Source organism: Stenella coeruleoalba (assembly GCF_951394435.1).
Source record: "Stenella coeruleoalba genome assembly, chromosome: 12".
In the NCBI taxonomy this organism is placed as follows: Eukaryota; Metazoa; Chordata; class Mammalia; order Artiodactyla; family Delphinidae; genus Stenella; species Stenella coeruleoalba.
In genome coordinates this window covers 76519529-76537546 of record NC_137158.1, presented here as the reverse complement: position 1 = coordinate 76537546, position 18018 = coordinate 76519529, and the positions used below count along the sequence as shown (strand labels likewise).

The window sequence follows — 18018 nt, the reverse complement described above, 5'->3', positions numbered from 1 at the left end:
TGCACCCTGTAGGGTTTCTGTGAGGATAAATGAGTGCTTAGAGCAGCACCTGGCTCATAAAACAGTCAACGTGAGCCCTTATTATGATTTATTTCAGGAACCCTTTGGTGATCGTACTCAGACTTCTCTGTATGTTCAAGAGTTATCTGCCAAGGATGACTAACTTCCTTTTTTTCCCTAAGAAAGTTATTTTCCTGCCATCCGCGGATCAAGGTTTCCAGACCTTAGCTGTCAACTTAGACTGTGTGCTCTTTTTGCAGATGTAACGATCCCCGAAAGTCCCGAGGCCTATGTTAAACTCACAGAAAGTGCAATCAGAAATCCCTCTGGTAGGCACCAAAAGCTAAAGTGCACCTCTGTCCCTCACCTGTAACAAGCCTCCTTCTCTCCCAGCACATCTACTGTACCTCTCACAGCTCTGTGCCAACAGCATGTGGAGGCAGCACTTCCTCTCTGACTGCTGTCTCAGAAACGAAAACCAAAACATTGGTTGATCGACACCAAGAATAACATTCCAATAATCAAGTGCAATAAGGCAACTGCTCAGCTTGCTAAATGGTAATCACTCTCAGTACGTGTAACCTGTGATGCCCATTAATGGCAGAAAATAGGAGATGGAAACACTAGTCTTAGCACTGGTGCTTTAGTGACCTGCTTGGTTGTAGCAGGTCTGGCTGCTTGACTTCGAGGACGGCTTGCAGACCCACCTCTGGCTGAGGAATCAGGGCTCAAGGATCTGGTCCCAAGTCCACCAGCCTATATGTGTGACCTCAGGCCCACCATTCATCCTCCTGATCTCAGGGGTCCCATATAGGACAAGAGGTGAAATCAGATATTCAGCTCTAAAATATTATACTTTTAGTTTAATGAGTCTTACCACGCCATAAAGCAATTTGACATGAGAATGTATTCCACAGTATCTTAAGACTTAGATTTTCAAAAAAAAAAAAAAAAGAATTAGATTTTCCTTTAAGGACAGAACTATTCCTGAAACAAGAAGGCTTAAAGAAAGGAAAATGGAACCCGTTTTGCTTAATGTTGCTCTAGACAAACTGTAGCTCAGGGTCAGTAATTTGGAGGACATTGGAGAGAATAGGGTTTGACCACAGTGATAGGATATTGAATTGTGAGTTTATTAGTTTACACTTTGGTTTTTGCAGAAAAGCAAAGGACGGGAAATAAGGTAGCATTACTGAAATGGTTACTGCCTGAGTGATTCCCAGTGAGAAACCTCTTCCAGGTGTATTTAGAAGGTCTTTTTTCCAAAAAAACAATTAATAAAGCTTACTAATATTTATTCTGCTTTCACCCTATGCTAGCTTCACTCTGATGATCAATGTTCTTGTTGAATTCAAAGACTGTAATACACACACACACACACACACACACACACACAATAATTTTGCAAAAGGATGTCACATCTCTCAGAGGAGATGAGCTAGAAGTTCTACGCTGTGAGTGAGAACATACCTGGATGGCAATGGTAAAATCTTAGCTTTCTCCTGATTTTTTTTTTCATTATTCATCTTTTTTTATTTTGCATAATTTTATTTCTTAAAAGCAGTTTAAGTTTTAGAACAAATTTGAGAGGGAGGTACAGAGATTTACCATACAAAAGCAAGCCGTTGCTAGTTTGGTACCTCCACACGTACCCATCCTGAGCTAGTCTTTTCTTGGTTCCCTTGAAGTCCCACCTTAAGTGAACGATGCAGCCACCTGGGACTTCAGAGGCACTATCTTCTACTGAGATGCAGAAAGGAAAATTAGAGGGTGTGTCTTTTTCTGTTTGATAAGTGACTGCAGAGGGAGCCTGAGATGTAACTGCCTCCTAGTTACTGGGGAGCAGAAGCCACCACCTGAGGTCTTTAGAACGCTAACAACACGCAGTTTTCAGGGGATGAGCCAGAAGAGGGAGCAGAAGCACGGGCTGTTAGAACCCCCCACAGGCCCCTTTTGCGACACCCAGTCTGCTTGGACTCTTGGTCAAGCACATTCATTGGTCTGGTAATTCGAACTCCTAACCCACCACCATGTCAGTACTAAATGTGCTCTATGATGACCCACACACGTACCATCTCTCTACTGCCTTAGCTGTAGAATTTCTTAACCATCTCCTTGAATGTCAAGCTTGTAAAGATTCTTATGGTCGACACTGCAGGGGATCCTAGCACCTTGGAGTCACAGATCCAACAACTGGGCAAAGCCCTGGATGACAGCCACTTTCAGATGCAGCAAATGGAGAATATTATCCACAGCAAAACTCCCGCAGGACCAGAGCTAGACTCCAGCTACAGAGGCTATGTGAGTATCCGGACCCTCATGATCCTGACACATACCTGGTAATCACACTCGTGTGACAAAGAACAGTCCATCTGTGGCACGAGGGTTGTGTCGGCTCTCCACGTACCAAGCTGCCCTTGAACTCATGTGTGTGCGAAACAAAGCCCTGTTAGTCGATTACCTTTTGAGCAAAACTGGTCTGTGCTCAGACCCACTGATCCACCCTAATGACCAGCCTGGTCCTTTACACGGAGAACTGAGTGAAATCCATTTAATTGAAAGCAACCAAATGCTTTGGCTCTGGAAAGGGCTTCGGCATTTTTCCAAACTCAGCTGGTGATTTTCTGACCAAGGATATCCTTGGAGCCGCAGAGTTTAGCTGGTAGATTACTAACACGGAATTGTTTGAGTTCTCTTCCTAGGTGTCTTGAGTCACTTGATGATCTTGGGACTTTTTTTATGCTCTGTTATTTGTATGTTCATTCTGGAGAAAACGGTTCTGACTAACAAGAGAGGTTTGGGGAAAAGATGGCAAGAGATTGTGTGTATTACCAGTTCCATTGTCGAAGCTTTTTGTAAAGTAATAACTTGATTTGCTCTGCTTAAGTTACTGACCGAATAACTTTTCTCGGAGAATTACCTGTTTTCCTACACATACTTACGCAAGAGGATTTGAAAGTAAATCTCTTCTATGCCTCATATCATTTCTTTTCATACCCAAAAGACCGCTCTGTAAAAGGAAAGAAAAATTAATTTCCTTAAGCCTAATGACAACACCCACGTACTGCTTTTTTGAAACCAGGAGAGAGAACCATTCTGGTTATATCCGCTAACGTTAATATCCTCACAATCACAGAAGACTAATTAATCATGAGCTTACTTCCTGTCCAGTTTGGCCTATTTTACTGACTTCTATCATAGTGAAACCTCTTTTTTAAAAATATAATTTCGCAATGAGCATGCTGACATCACTGAGGTTATACTTAACACCAATCAAAAGCAATCAAAGTAACTTAATAGCAATGTAATTTGTTAAAGGCTTTGAAAGAAAACGTTCTGATCAGTATAGCAGGAGTGTCTTGAAATGATTTGTTCTTTTAATCTTTGAATACTGTGCGTGATATTAAACACGGAGTTGGAAGCTTTTCTTCTGATGTTAGAATTTATTCCCTTAGTATCTATTAACCATTGCTTAAATTTTCTCATGAAACAGCTGGCTTTAATATTGTTTTATTCTTTTAAGTATTTTAATACAAATAAATGTCCCTTTGAGATTTGTGGTAATATTACGCTTCCCGCCCTTCAGTTGAAGAAAAAGGGCAGCTTGCCAAAAACTATATATTGTATTGCCAGCTGGGGGCTCTGAGTGTTAAATCCCAGATCGGTGTAGTCTGTTTTGATTCATAAATTTTAAAAGAAATTTTGGAGACTTATGCAAAACCACGTGTGCCAAGTATATCTTCAAGGCATTGCTTTATGTAAACGTGAATGTGTCACATGTTTAAGAAGCATGTTTTTGAACTTGACTTTTCTGTTTTCAGCAGAACGGCTTACTCTTTATAGAGAAGTAGCGCACAGCTACTGCCCTTTTTGAGGAACTCCAAAGATATTTTCTCCAGGAGTTCTTGCACTCATGACAATTTGAGTATTTTGTGACGGGGACCTCTTTTCTGTATCTAAACAGATGAAACTGCTGGGTGAATGCAGCGGCAGTATAGACTCAGTGAAAAGACTGGAACACAAACTGACAGAGGAAGAGGAGCATTTTCCAGGCTTTGTTAACCTGAATAGCACCGAAACCCAAACAGCTGGTGAGTGAAATAGAAGATCTCGAAGCACCTCGTTGCCCCCGAGTTCCACTGTGCCACTGACCTCATTCTACACTGGTCTATCCTGAGAACTTTCCTCCATGTTACAATGATCTCTGGGGACAGAGCGGGAGGTGAAAATAATCACAGTGGTTTTTTTCCCATGTCCCATGTATTTTAAGGCACCGTCTCTAATCACTAGTCAGGAATCTTCTGTGTGTGCTCTGTACACCCTCAGAGCTTTCCTGCAGAAGGAAACCAAGAGTTGAATGTTATCTTCACCCACTTTCATGCTTATTACTTCTTAAAGCTCCTTACAATGTTAAATCTTAGGTAGTTAATATGTTTTCTCCATTATCATTAAAAATGCAGATAGAAAAAACACAGCCACCATACTGTTCTTTTTGTTTGGTTTTTTTTGGTTTTTTTTTTGCGGTATGCGGGCCTCTCACTGTTGTGGCCCCTCCCGTTGCGGAGCACAGGCTCCAGACGCGCAGGCTCAGCGGCCATGGCTCATGGGCCCAGCCGCTCCGCGGCATGTGGGATCTTCCCGGACCGGGGCACGAACCCGCATCCCCTGCATCGGCAGGTGGACTCTCAACCACTGCACCACCAGGGAAGCCCCACCGTACTGTTATTTACAGCTGATGGCAACAGAAATGCCCAGAGGCATTACTTTCTTTCTGTTGCTGTTTTAAAGTTAGCCACTCATGTAGGTTTCAAACACTTCCTAAACGTTCTCCGTGGAGGATGATCCCTCGCTCTCCTGTGCGTGTGCTGTCTTGCCAGGTGTGATTGACCGCTGGGAGCTCCTCCAGGCGCAGGCCCTGAGCAAGGAGCTGAGGAGGAAACAGAATCCCCAGAGGTGGCAGCAGTTTCACTCGGACCTGAGCCGCGTGCTGACCTGGCTGCAGGAGACGGAGGAGGACCTGGAACAGCTTCAGCGCCGGCAACGCAGCACTGATATCCAGCCCATCGCGCTTCAGATCAAAAAACTCAAGGTAGCTACCCTTGGCCTTTCCCGCAGCGCCGGACAGAACGCTGCCACGTGGCGTGCCCGGTCAGATGAAACCACTAGCCCTGGCCTGTTGTGCAGTCACACAGCAGCGGGGGAATGTTCAGCACAAACGGACACGAACGCTTCCCCAGCCACCCCAGATCAGAGTGTTTATAGGAAGGCTTGGAAGGGTTGAGAGCTGGACTGCGTTGCAGAACCAGCCCCATGAAAATAGTCATGATTTAATGAATTGGTAGCTAAGAAATGACCAATTAAAGTTTCATGAAACATCCAGGTACCTCTGGGACCTAATTAACCTCTTTTAAAGGAAATACAGCTATGTCCAGGGTCCTACACGTCTATATCTAGAGCTGGAGAGGAGTCCCCTCCCAGATCGTATACGTGTGAGTTTATGGAGACCCAAGGAAGCCACTTGACATTCCGGAATCAGCAGAACTTCTGAAATAGATTATAATAGTGGCAGAAGCAATTTTCGGTGAAATGAATCCAAGCAAACAAAACCCGTGGAGTAATCGCAGTAAAACACGTGACGTTTGCATTTGATTTTGACCTGGACGGGTGTAGTGCACAAGATAACCTCTTTTAACTCCCTCTCTAGATCTTAAAAATCCTTCTCAGCCCAGCTGTTGAAATGCATTGATATGTGGAGACTTTTGTAAACATACTGTGGATGGAGAGCTCGGTTTCTTTTTAATAGGTCTCTTGGTCCTGCCTTTTTGTTTGGAGAACGTCAAGCTGTGCTCTTCCTCAGAAGAGGAGGGCTACCGGGCCCTCCAGGCTCAAGGATTAACTGCCTTTGTTTCTCCCTGGTTTCTCTGTATGCTGTTTCTTTTGGGGTGCTGTATTTCTGCCTTGTTTTAGTTGTTTTGTTTTAAATTTTCAAACAGTGAAATGAGTCTTCCCCACAGATGCTCAAACTTCTTTTTTTTTTTTTGCCATACACGGGCCTCTCACTGTTATGGCCTCTCCCGTTGCGGAGCACAGGCTCCGGACGCGCAGGCTCAGCGGCCATGGCTCACTCACGGGCCCAGGCGCTCCGCGGCATGTGGGATCTTCCCGGACCGGGGCACAAACCCGCATCCCCTGCATCGGCAGGCGGACTCTCAACCACTGCGCCACCAGGGAAGCCCTCCCCCACTGTTTCTTAATCCCAATTCCTCAAAGCCATGGCAACCATTCTGAAATTTTAACACATACTCTTTTTCCATACATATTCATGAAAAATGTGGATTTGTGTGTGCACATGTATTTTAAATTACATACATGCTGTTTTGTCACCCATATAAATGTTTCTCTTTCACTTTATACCATATTTTCTGAAGATTCATTCGCATCGTCAAGTACATATCTGATCCATCTCTTTTAACTACAGTGTGGTTCCCAGTGGTGTGCACCCACTGTATCATCCAGCCATCCTGCTAAGGCCGGTGTTAATTAATGGATCTTTTAATTTGGGTGAAGCATGTCCAAAGGTCTTAGACTATTTTTCTTTAGTATTGTTATTGTTATTTTCCTTGTTTGATTGTTCTCCTTTCTCTTTGCAGGAGCTCCAGAAAGCTGTGGACCACCACAAGGCCATCATCCTCTCCATCAACCTGTGCAGCTCCGAGTTCACTCAGACTGTCAGTGAGGAGAGCCAGGATCTGCAGGGTCGCTTGTCCCAGATGAATGGCCGCTGGGACCGCGTGTGCTCCCTGCTGGAGGAATGGCGGGGCCTTCTCCAGGACGCGCTGATGCAGTGTCAGGTCTGTGGGGCTTTGGGCCGGCCGTGCTCTGAAGTCAAACATTTCCAGTGTAGCTGAGTCTGTGACTCGATTTATCCAGATCACTAGGGGGATGCAGTTACTCTCCAAAGTCAGTATTTGAGTGAGATAACTTTGTGCCCAAAGCTTTCATTTTACTGGAGAATTTGTACATGTGACCAGGAGTTCAAAGACCCCACTTCTTTACAGCTAACAAGAGACTATTCCCACATGTTTATCTCAGCCTCACCATTCCTCCTTCGACTCATTCTTTATTCAGTATTTTCTGACCACATAGAAAGACATTTCTTGGACATCCAAGTGAGCATTACAAATCTTTACTCATCCATTCAGACCACAATTATTTGCCAGGTGTTTACAGATACTGCACTAGGCAGGCAGGATACAGCCCAGCCTCTGCTTTTGTTGGGGAAGACAGACAATAAAAATGCAAATAAATGTTTAACCAAGCTACTCACAGATGTTGATGATAAGAGTAACGAAAAAAGCACTTTGCGAAGGTGATTGGGGAAGTTCTATGAATGTTTGAGCTGATTCTTGGAAAGATGTTGCCATGAAGGAGGTCAAGCAGATGGCAAGTCCCAGAAGCGGGAAAGGACTTAGTGTCTTCAAAGACAGAAGAAAGGCCAGTGTGATCAGAGAGTAGTCGGAGAGGAAGGAAGGGATGAGAAAGATCTGGGAGGTGGTCAGGAAGCAGATCATGCAGGGCTTGGTGGGTCCTGGCCAGGAGTTTGGGTTATAAGCTGAGCAGGATGGGAAGCCTGTTGCCCAGGATTATAGGTGCCCCAGGAGTAACAATAGCTCCTTGAAAGCAGGTACCCAAGCTGTGGTTTCACCCCTGCACTGCCTCCCAGTACAGCGCCTCCCACGTTGGAGATCTTCTGTAACTATACCTTGAATAAGTGAACACTTGGACGCGTGGAGAGATGGGATTGAATTTAGGCCTTCAAAGATGGGAAGATTTGAATACAGGAGGAAGATAGAGGAGCAGAGCTGCTTCCCTCTATGTAGTATTATAGCCCTAGAAATTAAGCATTTTGATGCCAATTTTCCTTATGTCTGGTTTTTCCCTCGAGTGATAAATTAGATGCTTTTGGTAAGAGCATGAACTCAGATAATTACGACAGCTCTAGTGCCTTCCTTAGAAAGGAGTTGTGTATAAGATCTTAAAACCAACGGTAGGAATTGTAAAGCATGGATATTTAAGCTATGAGGGAAAGAAAAATATCTCATTCAAAATGATTTTATGCTCCATGTTTTTTTTAGGATTTCCATGAAATGAGTCATGGTTTGCTTCTTATGCTTGAGAACATTGACAGAAGGAAAAATGAAATTGTGCCGGTTGATTCTAACCTTGATGCAGAGGTACTTCAGGACCATCTCAAACAGCTTACGGTAAGACGTGTGGACTTGGACAGCATCTGGTTATGTTATAGTTGGTACTACTTATTTACTTTTTACATTATAATCTCTTAGTCTTTCTTTACCCCTCATGATTTCCCATCTCTGTGAAGCAAACATGTACATAGAAGATGATATCTATTAGCTTTAGAATCTGGTTCTAAAGCCATTGCTCATCTAAAAATCTCAGACGGTCTTCATCTTAATTAGCTTGTTTTTATCAAGGCAGCTCTTTGGCAGATTACATTTGGTTTTTTTTGTTTGTTTGTTTCTTTGTTTTTCTGCGGTACGCGGGCCTCTCACTGTTGTGGCCTCTCCCGTTGCGGAGCACAGGCTCCGGACGCGCAGGCTCAGCGGCCATGGCTCACGGGCCCAGCCGCTCCGCGGCATGTGGGATCTTCCCGGATCGGGGCACGAACCCGTATCCCCTGCATCAGCAGGCGGACTCTCAACCACTGCGCCACCAGGGAAGCCCTACAATTGTTTTTAATTTAAACTGTATGTGTTGAATCTACATCCCAAGAATATATTGGGTGGCTGATAATTAAAGGAATTAGAATAGAGACCGCTAAGACTTCTTAAGAAGAATTAAGTATACGGATTCAACACTAACCTGAGCACCAAGTTTTCTGAAAGCTAAGACAACAAGGGAAACGTGAAAAGTTAAATGATTTTTATTACCTGACTAAAAGGAAACAAACCAATTCTCAAGGAGCAAGAAACTTTTTCTAGTGTTAAATTCAAAAGGAAATTTACAGGATTTCTGTATAGATTCTTATGAAAAGAACTTTGGACAATATAATGTACGGTGTGCTTAAGTGATTTTATAGAAGATAAAGAAGCATATTTGAGTTCCATTAGGAGAAAATGATTTGCATTTTGTCACTTTCTGTATTTTTAAAATGCTGTTTCTTAACATTTAGCGCTCGCACAGACCTAACAGAATTGTCAGCTTTTAGTTCAGTATCACAAAGGTCTTAGAAACCAGGAGGAAATAGCTATGCAGCTGAATTTTTACTAGACTTCTGACCTCAGACCTTAAGTTGTGAGTGATGAATCACCCATATATCTTTTTAAAACTCTTGAATAGCTATCTGAGTATACCTCCACATACTTGAGTTTTTCTATATTTATATGTTAATGTTTTACTTCTCTTTTTAAAAGAATAGTTTATGTCTCATTTGCATAACACTTTATATGTTAAATACTTCAACATACATTCACCAGTTTGAACCTTCCAGTGATACTTACTGTGGACCCGGCAGGAATTAATGTCATCATTTTACCAAATGAGAAAACTGAGATCAGAAAGATTCAGGGGTCTTATAGGATACATTTGGGCAGAGGCAGGATTAGAACAGAGGTCCCTGATTCCCAAATGTCATGGGCTGCTGCATCTGTCCTTGTGTGAGCACAGCATTCTGATGCTCAGGTCTAATTGTCCACTAAGTTAAAATGATGTCATTGTGCACCTTTGGAACTTTCTCGAATTATTGAAAATTCTTAGAAAAATATTTCTTATGATATTCATAGCAAATAAGGCATGAGCTGTTGGAATCCCAGCTCAAAGTGGCCTCACTGCAAGACATGTCTCGCCAACTATTGGTGAACGCTGAAGGCACAGACTGTTTAGAAGCCAAAGAAAAAGTGCATGTGATTGGAAATCGGCTCAAACTTCTCCTGAAGGAGGTCAGTCATCATATCAAGGAGCTGGAGAAGTTATTAGACATGTCAAGCAGTCAGCAGGTAAGCTCTCAACAGAAGTCATTGTGTAGCATGTCCTACAGGAGACCAAACAAGCACCATCTTTATCCATTTTAGAGACTCTGAATGTAGTACTTGTGAGACTAGAGTGTCCCCTCTCAATCACTGCTCTTATAAGTCTGGCTCAAAATTAAAAAGTAACTCAAAAACTTTTATAATAGGACACTACTTTTGATTCTGTTACATCCAAAAAACCTCCTGTAATTGTTACTGCTAACACTATTACCACCACTACTGTGGCATTTTACTTTACCCAGTTTATTTAAGAATTCATGTGCTTTCAGTAACACTGCGAGAGTAGGTCACAACCAACTGTTGCATATGAGTTTCATATTCAAACCTTAGAAGCTATGAAGTCTCCTTAGCTGGCGGTTAAATCATACAAAATGTTCAGTGTTCACTTTTATTTGTTTATCTATTTATTTATCTGTTATTTATTTTTAAATTTACTGCATGGTAATATTGTTGGTTTTAAGAAATGCATTTGCAGGTAAGATTGCAAACGTTCAATTGTGAAATCTGTTATGAACACACAAACATGTTGCAGGCAAAAGAACCACCTACTCACAATAACAGCGGTACCAGCAGCAATACAGTTTCTCTGATGCTAAAAGGCAGGCTCCTGGGTGACTGACAATCTTTTGTTTCTAACGCAAACGATTTGGTTTCTCTCCTGCCTGAGCACCCTGCAGCTGTAAGGCAGATTCCTTTACCCCCTTCACTTCAACCCATTCTCCCGTCCATGTCATTAAGAAATAATAAAACTCCAAGCGGCCCAGTAATAACAAAGCTCCGCCTGTATCTTCCAGAAGGGCCAGACTCACAACCTGGAAAGCCCAACGCACCAGAAGTATTAGGTTCTGTTCTTCCTGCGGTCATCTGATTCTGTTTTTCCCAGGGAATGGGTTGAGGGATAGATAGGGATGGGGTGGGAAGTACTTGCAGATCACAAAGCCATCGTGGCTCTGGGACATGGAATCATTAAGAGAATCTATTTCCCACGTAGGATTTGTCTTCCTGGTCTTCTGCTGATGAACTGGACACCTCAGGATCTGTGAGTCCTACATCAGGAAGAAGTAGCCCAAACAGGCAGAAAACGGTAACTTTCCACTGGTCATTTTCAGTTGCCCCACGGGAGGGACCACTGGGGCGTGACAGTCTTGGTACCTCACGCAGGGTCCACGGGCTCTCCCCTTGCAAAGCAGGAGTCCCCCTACAACGTGGGGTTGTCACACAGTGACGCAGAGAAGCTCTGTTTCCTCAGCCCTGCCTCAAACCCTCCCCACATGCACTCAGGAATGGAAAGAGCAGTTCTGTTTTTCAAAAGAATCAGGTTCAACGTTTGGTTGGTATGCAGGGAGGCAGATTAGTTTTCGTGCTCACAGGGCCATCTCTAGAGCAGTGCTCCCTTGTCCCTTTGGTGGCCCCTCCCTTCAAACCCCCTCCGCCACAGTCCACCCAAAAAAAGTAGCATCCACTTAAAAGGGTGCCTCAGCCAGAGGTGGACAAAACTGCAAGCATCTCATGAGACCATTGAGTTTATAAGACAAATGGAGGTTCTGTTGACCCTCAAGCAAAGACACTCCCGAAGGTGGTCTTGAAGGTTTGGGGCGATCGTATTGCCCCCAGAGTGGCAACAACTCAAGGTGACTCACCGCCAGGCCTGTCGGGGGGCTGTCTCACTGGCACACAATGAGGAGAAAAAGACCAATTTGACCCCTGCTACCCTCTCTACCTTGATTTCTCTGTGTAATTAGAAGCTTGTTTTCCATTTTGTTCCTTTTTTTGGTCTGGCTTTATGATTATATTCATTTTTATTATCATTCCATTTTCCTTAGTTTTTAGAAGTATTGGTTTCATTTGTACTTTTCTTGTTATAAACACTTAAGTTCTATGCTGATAAATGTTATTATCTTTTTAGGATTGTTTTTTACTACATTCACTAGTTTCCTATAGATCCTAGTTTAAGAATGTGAAGGAATACTGGCTTTTCGAGTCAAATTTTAGGCTTTATTTAACTTGAGTGCTTAACTTGTTGGGTCTTCATCGCTCTACGCAGAATAATCTCACACTGCCATTATTTTTAATCTACCAAGAATTTTAATATTGTTCTAGAAGATGAAAAATATGTAAGGTATATTTGAAATACATGGCACGCGTATTGAATTTTATATTTATTATAAGTAAATATACAGAGATCTTTGGCTAGTGTGAAGTCATTTGTGTTTCTACCATGAAAAGTGAGGGAAATATACCCCTTGTGGTGTGAATGCGCAAACCGCCATGTTTCTTCAATGATGTATAATATAGATGTAAATTGATTTCACTTCTTCATCAAAAGAAAAGCCAGTTTCCTTGATTCATGGGTACTGATCATTTCATTTGATTTGTATTTCCTTTGCTGAACTTTTAGTTTAATTTTCATCAGTAGCTTGTCTTTATTTGCCTGGACTGAACATTCTTCTTTCTTTACCCCTGTTCATTGCAAACAGCCACGAGGCAAATGTAGTCTCTCACAGCCTGGACCCTCTGTCAACAGTCCACAGAGCAGGTACCTTATTCTCCTGGTTTCCACACTGTTCTAGAACTCCAAGAGGATGATGAAAATTGTCCAGAATGTAGGTAGGCCTGTATCTGGTCTGCCTCAGGGTAGTTGAGAAACTACTCATTTAGGTCCACGCCCTCGCCTAATAAATTGGAAGAGACTTTTCTAAGTGGAAAGTACAAGAAAATCTCAGAGCGTAAAATATTTGGACCCCATCAAAATTTTGTTTAACTGTACCTAGGCCATCTGGGACTCTTCATCCAATGGTTTTTTATTCTGTGTGCTCGTAAAGATTCGATATCGCTGATGTCACAGCGCAATTTGATTCATGGCAGAATTTTATCATCCTCTTTATTTCTAGATTTTACAATGAGTCAGGTAATAGATCAGTGAATTATTTTACCATTCCCAGAACCCACACATCTGAATAAAATATACTAACACCCCCAGCTTTTTATTTTATTTTTGTGTTTTATCCAGATTGTGGGTTTTGGATTCTCAAAATGGCAAGTCCTAATTTGGTATTACTTAAAATTTCTAAGCCCCTTCTCTCTTCTGCTTATCCTAAAATTTCTCTCCGGCCAGCACACTCAGTCACTCACCTTCCTGACACTTGGCGAGCTCTTTTCACTCTGGAAACAAGAGCAGTCAGTGCCCCCGCCCCCCCGGGGACCTCCAGAGAGCCTCACAGCTGCCACTCTGCTTTCTGCCTGGCTTCCAACAATCCCTGTCTCTGCAGTTAGCAGTGCTTTGCCTTCTTCGTTGTCGGTGTGATGTCTGTGCTCCCTGGCCCTTCCACTAATCAGTTCATGTTTCCCAGACAACTTTCTAAAAATGGAAATACTGTCCTTGGAAGCAGCTACCTCACTCCAATCATGAGCAGTTCACTGTTAAAATAGTTTGCCCCTCTGGAAACTTACCACCACTGAGCCGGAATCCCAATTCCTGGAAGGAGGGTGGGGCATAAGGAAGTGTAAACAAGCCCTGAGTCATAGTTTTAGCTTTCCAGCTGTGTGAGGAAGGGGCTGGCCTTTGCATCTGGTTTCCACTCAGCTGCAGTAATGCAGAACGGATTTTGATGTGATTTCTGGTTTTAAGCTTCCCTCTACGATGTTTTGCTTTTTTTTTTTTTTCTTTCCCTTTGGTTTGGTTTGAGGACAATTTTGTGGGGCTTTTTTTTTGTCCATAACAAAATATCAATAATGAAACATGAATGGAGAAAAAGTCACAGGGATTTTTGAAGATAATGATGGGCTTCTCCAGGTGCTCTGATTTTTTCTTAGCCCCCGACAAGAAAAGACATCGTGTACTATAGGCAGATCACTGCTTTATGTAGTGCGTCTGCTCACCACAAATTGCTGATGTGCCGTGAACAGAGATGGGGCATGTCCCCATAGCGTTCCTTTAAGGACACCAGAGAGCCATTCTGTGGTTGACATAAATGATGGTGATGAGAAGGGAGAAAGCTCTTACGTTGTTATGCGATGTCAATAGCAACCACAGCTCGGTTCCCGGATTTCCCCGATTCTTTCAGACAGTCACACGGCCTTCTGAAATGGCAAAGGCCTCGTTTCTCAGGGCACCAACTGCTTCAATATTGTCTCTTAATGGGGCTTTGCAGCTCGGACAGCCACGTTCTCACTGTGACATCCGCAAGGCGCCTTTCAGCTCCGCTCTGTCCAGCACTGGTTATTAACATCTTTCTGAGCACACAGCATGATGTTCACTTTGCTGCTTACAGGACCTGGAATACAAACGATCTTCACCTGAATGGCCAACTTCGGCAAACAGCTTGGCAGACGGGTTGTGGTTGAACATTCTTGGACTTCTTAACTCCTTGGCACCTCTGTTTGGGGTGCGCCCACGTGGGCAATGACACGGAGAGTCCGCTGGGAAAGAATTAACTTCACTCACAATCCAGGCTGTCACGGTGTTCCTTTACATTGAGACTTGAGATGACCTTGCGTTTGATCTTGCACTGGTCCAGCAAACTTGAAAGGTTATTGCAAAAGCACAAACAGTTGAGAATGTTGACCCCAGCGATCTGCAATGGGAACATTTTAGGCATATATTCTTCCTGAGAGGAAAGAGGCTGAGTTGAAAGAAACTGGGTATTAGTTTGAAGGGAGGGTTCTTATATTTTTTTAGTGGTTTAAAGTCAAATATTAATAATATCAGTTACTTGCTGTTGTATATTTCATATTGATTCTACAGCTGCCGTTCTGTGTTCTCTTACATAATATTCTAAGCCTACATAAGGATTGATGCCAGTGTTTACAGAACACCTACTATGTTTAGACCCTGGGCCCACAAAACTAATACAATATGGTTCCTGTCATAAAAAACTTGCAATATGTCATAATCTAGAGATCCCCTAAATCAATTACAAGGAGCTTCCCAAGACTCCTTAAAATTCTAAACATTTGAAATTTGAAAAACATCTGAAAGTGTACATTCATAATAACTATCCACAATTTTTTTTTTTTTTGGCGGTACGCGGGCCTCTCACCGCTGTGGCCCCTCCCGTTGCGGAGCACAGGCTCCAGACGCGCAGGCTCAGCGGCCATGGCTCACGGGCCCAGCCGCTCCACGGCATGTGGGATCTTCCCGGACCGGGGCACGAACCCGCGTCCCCTGCATCGGCAGGCGGACTCCCAACCACTGCGCCACCAGGGAAGCCCCTATCCACAGTTTTTGAGATTAAACCTATTTAAGATGCATGCTTTTTGAAGCAATGTTTATGATGGCCCAGCTGATACTTTTTCTCTACTTTTGACTTAAAATTGGCTAACCTGATGGCCAATAACTCTTCAAAATTCTACTATAGATTAGTTGAAGTTCACAAATGGGAAGATTTTACTCCAATTTCCAGCCAAGCAAAGGAATAACTGCTCTGTAGTCTGAAGAGAGGGAATTGATAACTTCATTCCAAAGCTGAGAATTGTAAAATGCAAAACCTCCCTGGGCATCTTTAGTCTTTGGTGCCTTCTGCACAAAGAACTGAGACAGAATAAGAAGTGGCAAATGACTGGCTGAAACACTGAAAGGGAGGGAAAAAAGACCTCATTTAAAAATGTGTTCAAGGGAGCCAAGTACATCGAAGCAGGCACAGTGGGGTTTTTGCATGTACACCAGGGCCTAACTCTAAACACCATTCAGTTTCTTGTGGAATTTTTTTTCTAAGTCTTTTCTGTCAAACTCCACCCTGGGGATTTATTTATTCAAAGTTCTCAAAGCACCTCATCCTAAAACAGCCTTGCCCCTGGGGCAGGCTGGACACCCGGGCTGAGGACAGGTATAGGGTAAGGCTCCACTATGTTTCTTCTATATTTTGAGGTCTGCATTCCCAGTGTTTCCCGGGACCAAGTCAGACACCTTAGAAAATGCATCACCTCTTTGAAAACACTGCTATAAATCAGGAATATTTCCTTGGAAGGAAAGGCTGAATCCAGCAAAATCCCTAAGGTTATGAGTCATCACACCCGTGCTTTAATAATACAGATAAATAAGAATGATAAGTTGCTGACATTTATTTAGCACTTAGCGTGTTCTAACACCATGCTAAGCGTTGTGTATCTGTTACCTCATTTAACCCTCCCAAGGTGTTCATTCCCAATTTTACAGACAAGGACACCAGGGATTAGAGGCATGAAGATGTAGAATTTTTTTTAATTTAATTTTATTTATTTTTTTTATACAGCAGGTTCTTATTAGTCATCCATTTTATACACATCAGTGTATACATGTCAATCCCAATCTCCCAGTTCATCTCACCACCACCACCACCGGCCGCCACTTTCCCCCCCTTGGTGTCCATACGTTTGTTCTCTACATCTGTGTGAAGATGTAGAATTGGAACCCAGGTCTCTCTGACTCTGGATCCTAGCTTGTTAACCACTCCTCCTCCATTAGGGCTCCTAATGGGTGGGGTACTTTAAACAACAGTTCCAGGGCTTGGGCTACCATGGGTTGCCTGAGATAGCTTAGGACCAGCCAGAATGTTCACCTTGGAATAAAGAGAGGCAAATCCTAAGTTGATCCTGGGAATTTGTCTTCTGAACCACATATCCAGGGAATAAAGACCATTCACACGGGAACAGGCAACACGATCGTAGACAACCTGATATTTCCTGACAAAAAATTTCTGTTCCTCTACTGCCAGTGTTTGCTAACAAGTAGCAGAATGAATTGAAAGTGTCTTTTCATTTGTATAAATGGTGTGTGCACAGAATTCACTCATTTTATTTCCTTGATGATGTAAAATCTTTGAGATGAGTCACACTCCACGTGCACACTCTTCAGGCTTCTCACAGCCCTTGGCCAGACTTTCTTTCCTGTGGTGTGTTCGTATGTGCGGCCCCCTCCCCTATAGCCATCTTCTCCCACAACTGTACGTATTTTAGGAAAGAGATGAAACAGCACCTGGGCAATTATTTACCCTCAAATTTGAATGAGCGAGGGGAGTGAGAAAGATAATAAAATAAATATTCACTTGTAGAGAATAAGCATGTTTTTGCTGGACAGGATTATCTGAAATATCTCCGTTGATTAAGTTCCTTAAGTAAGTTCACACATTTAGTTTTCTCTGTCGACACCATCTCTGCTGCATCTATTTGTGGAATAAGGCCATTGGAGAGTGATGAGTGACGGCTCAGTGAGATGTCTTTGTTCTTCCCCTTGTCAAATTTCCCAAGACTTGAAACTTACGTGATTTTAGGTCAGTAGATTAAATATTAAAAGTACCCTTTTACTTGGTATCATTAACCTGTGAGTACTAGAAACTCTAGAACAGGTTTACCCTAAGCGGAAGCAACTTTGGGCTCATTGAAACCTTGGTAATTGCCCCAAGCGGGTGGCATTTTTTTTTTTCAGTAGAACAGTTGGACATTTCCAAGAGCAGTCAACTGCATGGAAGCTCACTAAGAACTGTGTGTTCTCTTTGTCTCTATCTCAGCCCATTATTTCTCCCCAGGTTGGCATTCTTCAACATTAGAAAGCACACGCTAATTAAATTTTAATACGGAATGCTCTGATGCCGTTAAATGCGCCATGTCCTTCGACAGACTCTGCAGCATCTGAGCCCGTGTTCCAAAGAGGGTGACCTTTCTAGCTTTTCTCAGGAGTGGACTAGTCGGTGTGTAGCCCTTGATCTTTGGCTTTATTGTTCAAAGAAGCTAATAATTGACAAAGAGGGGCTATTCAGCGCTGTCAGTCAGATTGTTACTATCAATTATATGCATAAATCTGCCCATCACTAATGTCCTTAAGTGTCTCCTAAAGAAAAAGAGTCCGTTAGAAATCGCCCTTATTTTATTTAAACACCAGATAATAAAGAAACATGGAGCTCTCTTTTGTGCTTCTGTTATGACTCAGACAGGTGACAGGTGGAGAGGATTGTTTTCCAGGGCGTATATTCAGGTCAAGCAAAAGACGTATTGA

The 18018-nt window shown here is 42.9% G+C and overlaps 1 protein-coding gene across 19 annotated transcripts in view; it reads left to right on the top strand.

Moving 5' to 3' along the window:
- Positions 1-18018, top strand: part of SYNE1 (spectrin repeat containing nuclear envelope protein 1) — a 465530-nt gene that overhangs the window by 444041 nt on the left and 3471 nt on the right. For 15 of the 19 annotated variants that reach the window (XM_079939340.1, XM_079939347.1, XM_079939346.1 and 12 more), the window contains 9 exons: positions 261-329; positions 2159-2301; positions 3965-4091; positions 4878-5089; positions 6651-6851; positions 8136-8264; positions 9804-10016; positions 11041-11133; positions 12527-12585. In XM_079939340.1, the coding sequence (XP_079795466.1) occupies positions 261-329; positions 2159-2301; positions 3965-4091; positions 4878-5089; positions 6651-6851; positions 8136-8264; positions 9804-10016; positions 11041-11133; positions 12527-12585 (1246 nt within the window). The remainder of the gene's footprint in view (positions 1-260; positions 330-2158; positions 2302-3964; positions 4092-4877; positions 5090-6650; positions 6852-8135; positions 8265-9803; positions 10017-11040; positions 11134-12526; positions 12586-18018) is intronic. The other 4 variants (XM_079939330.1, XM_079939348.1, XM_079939334.1 and 1 more) reach the window with 3 other exon arrangements.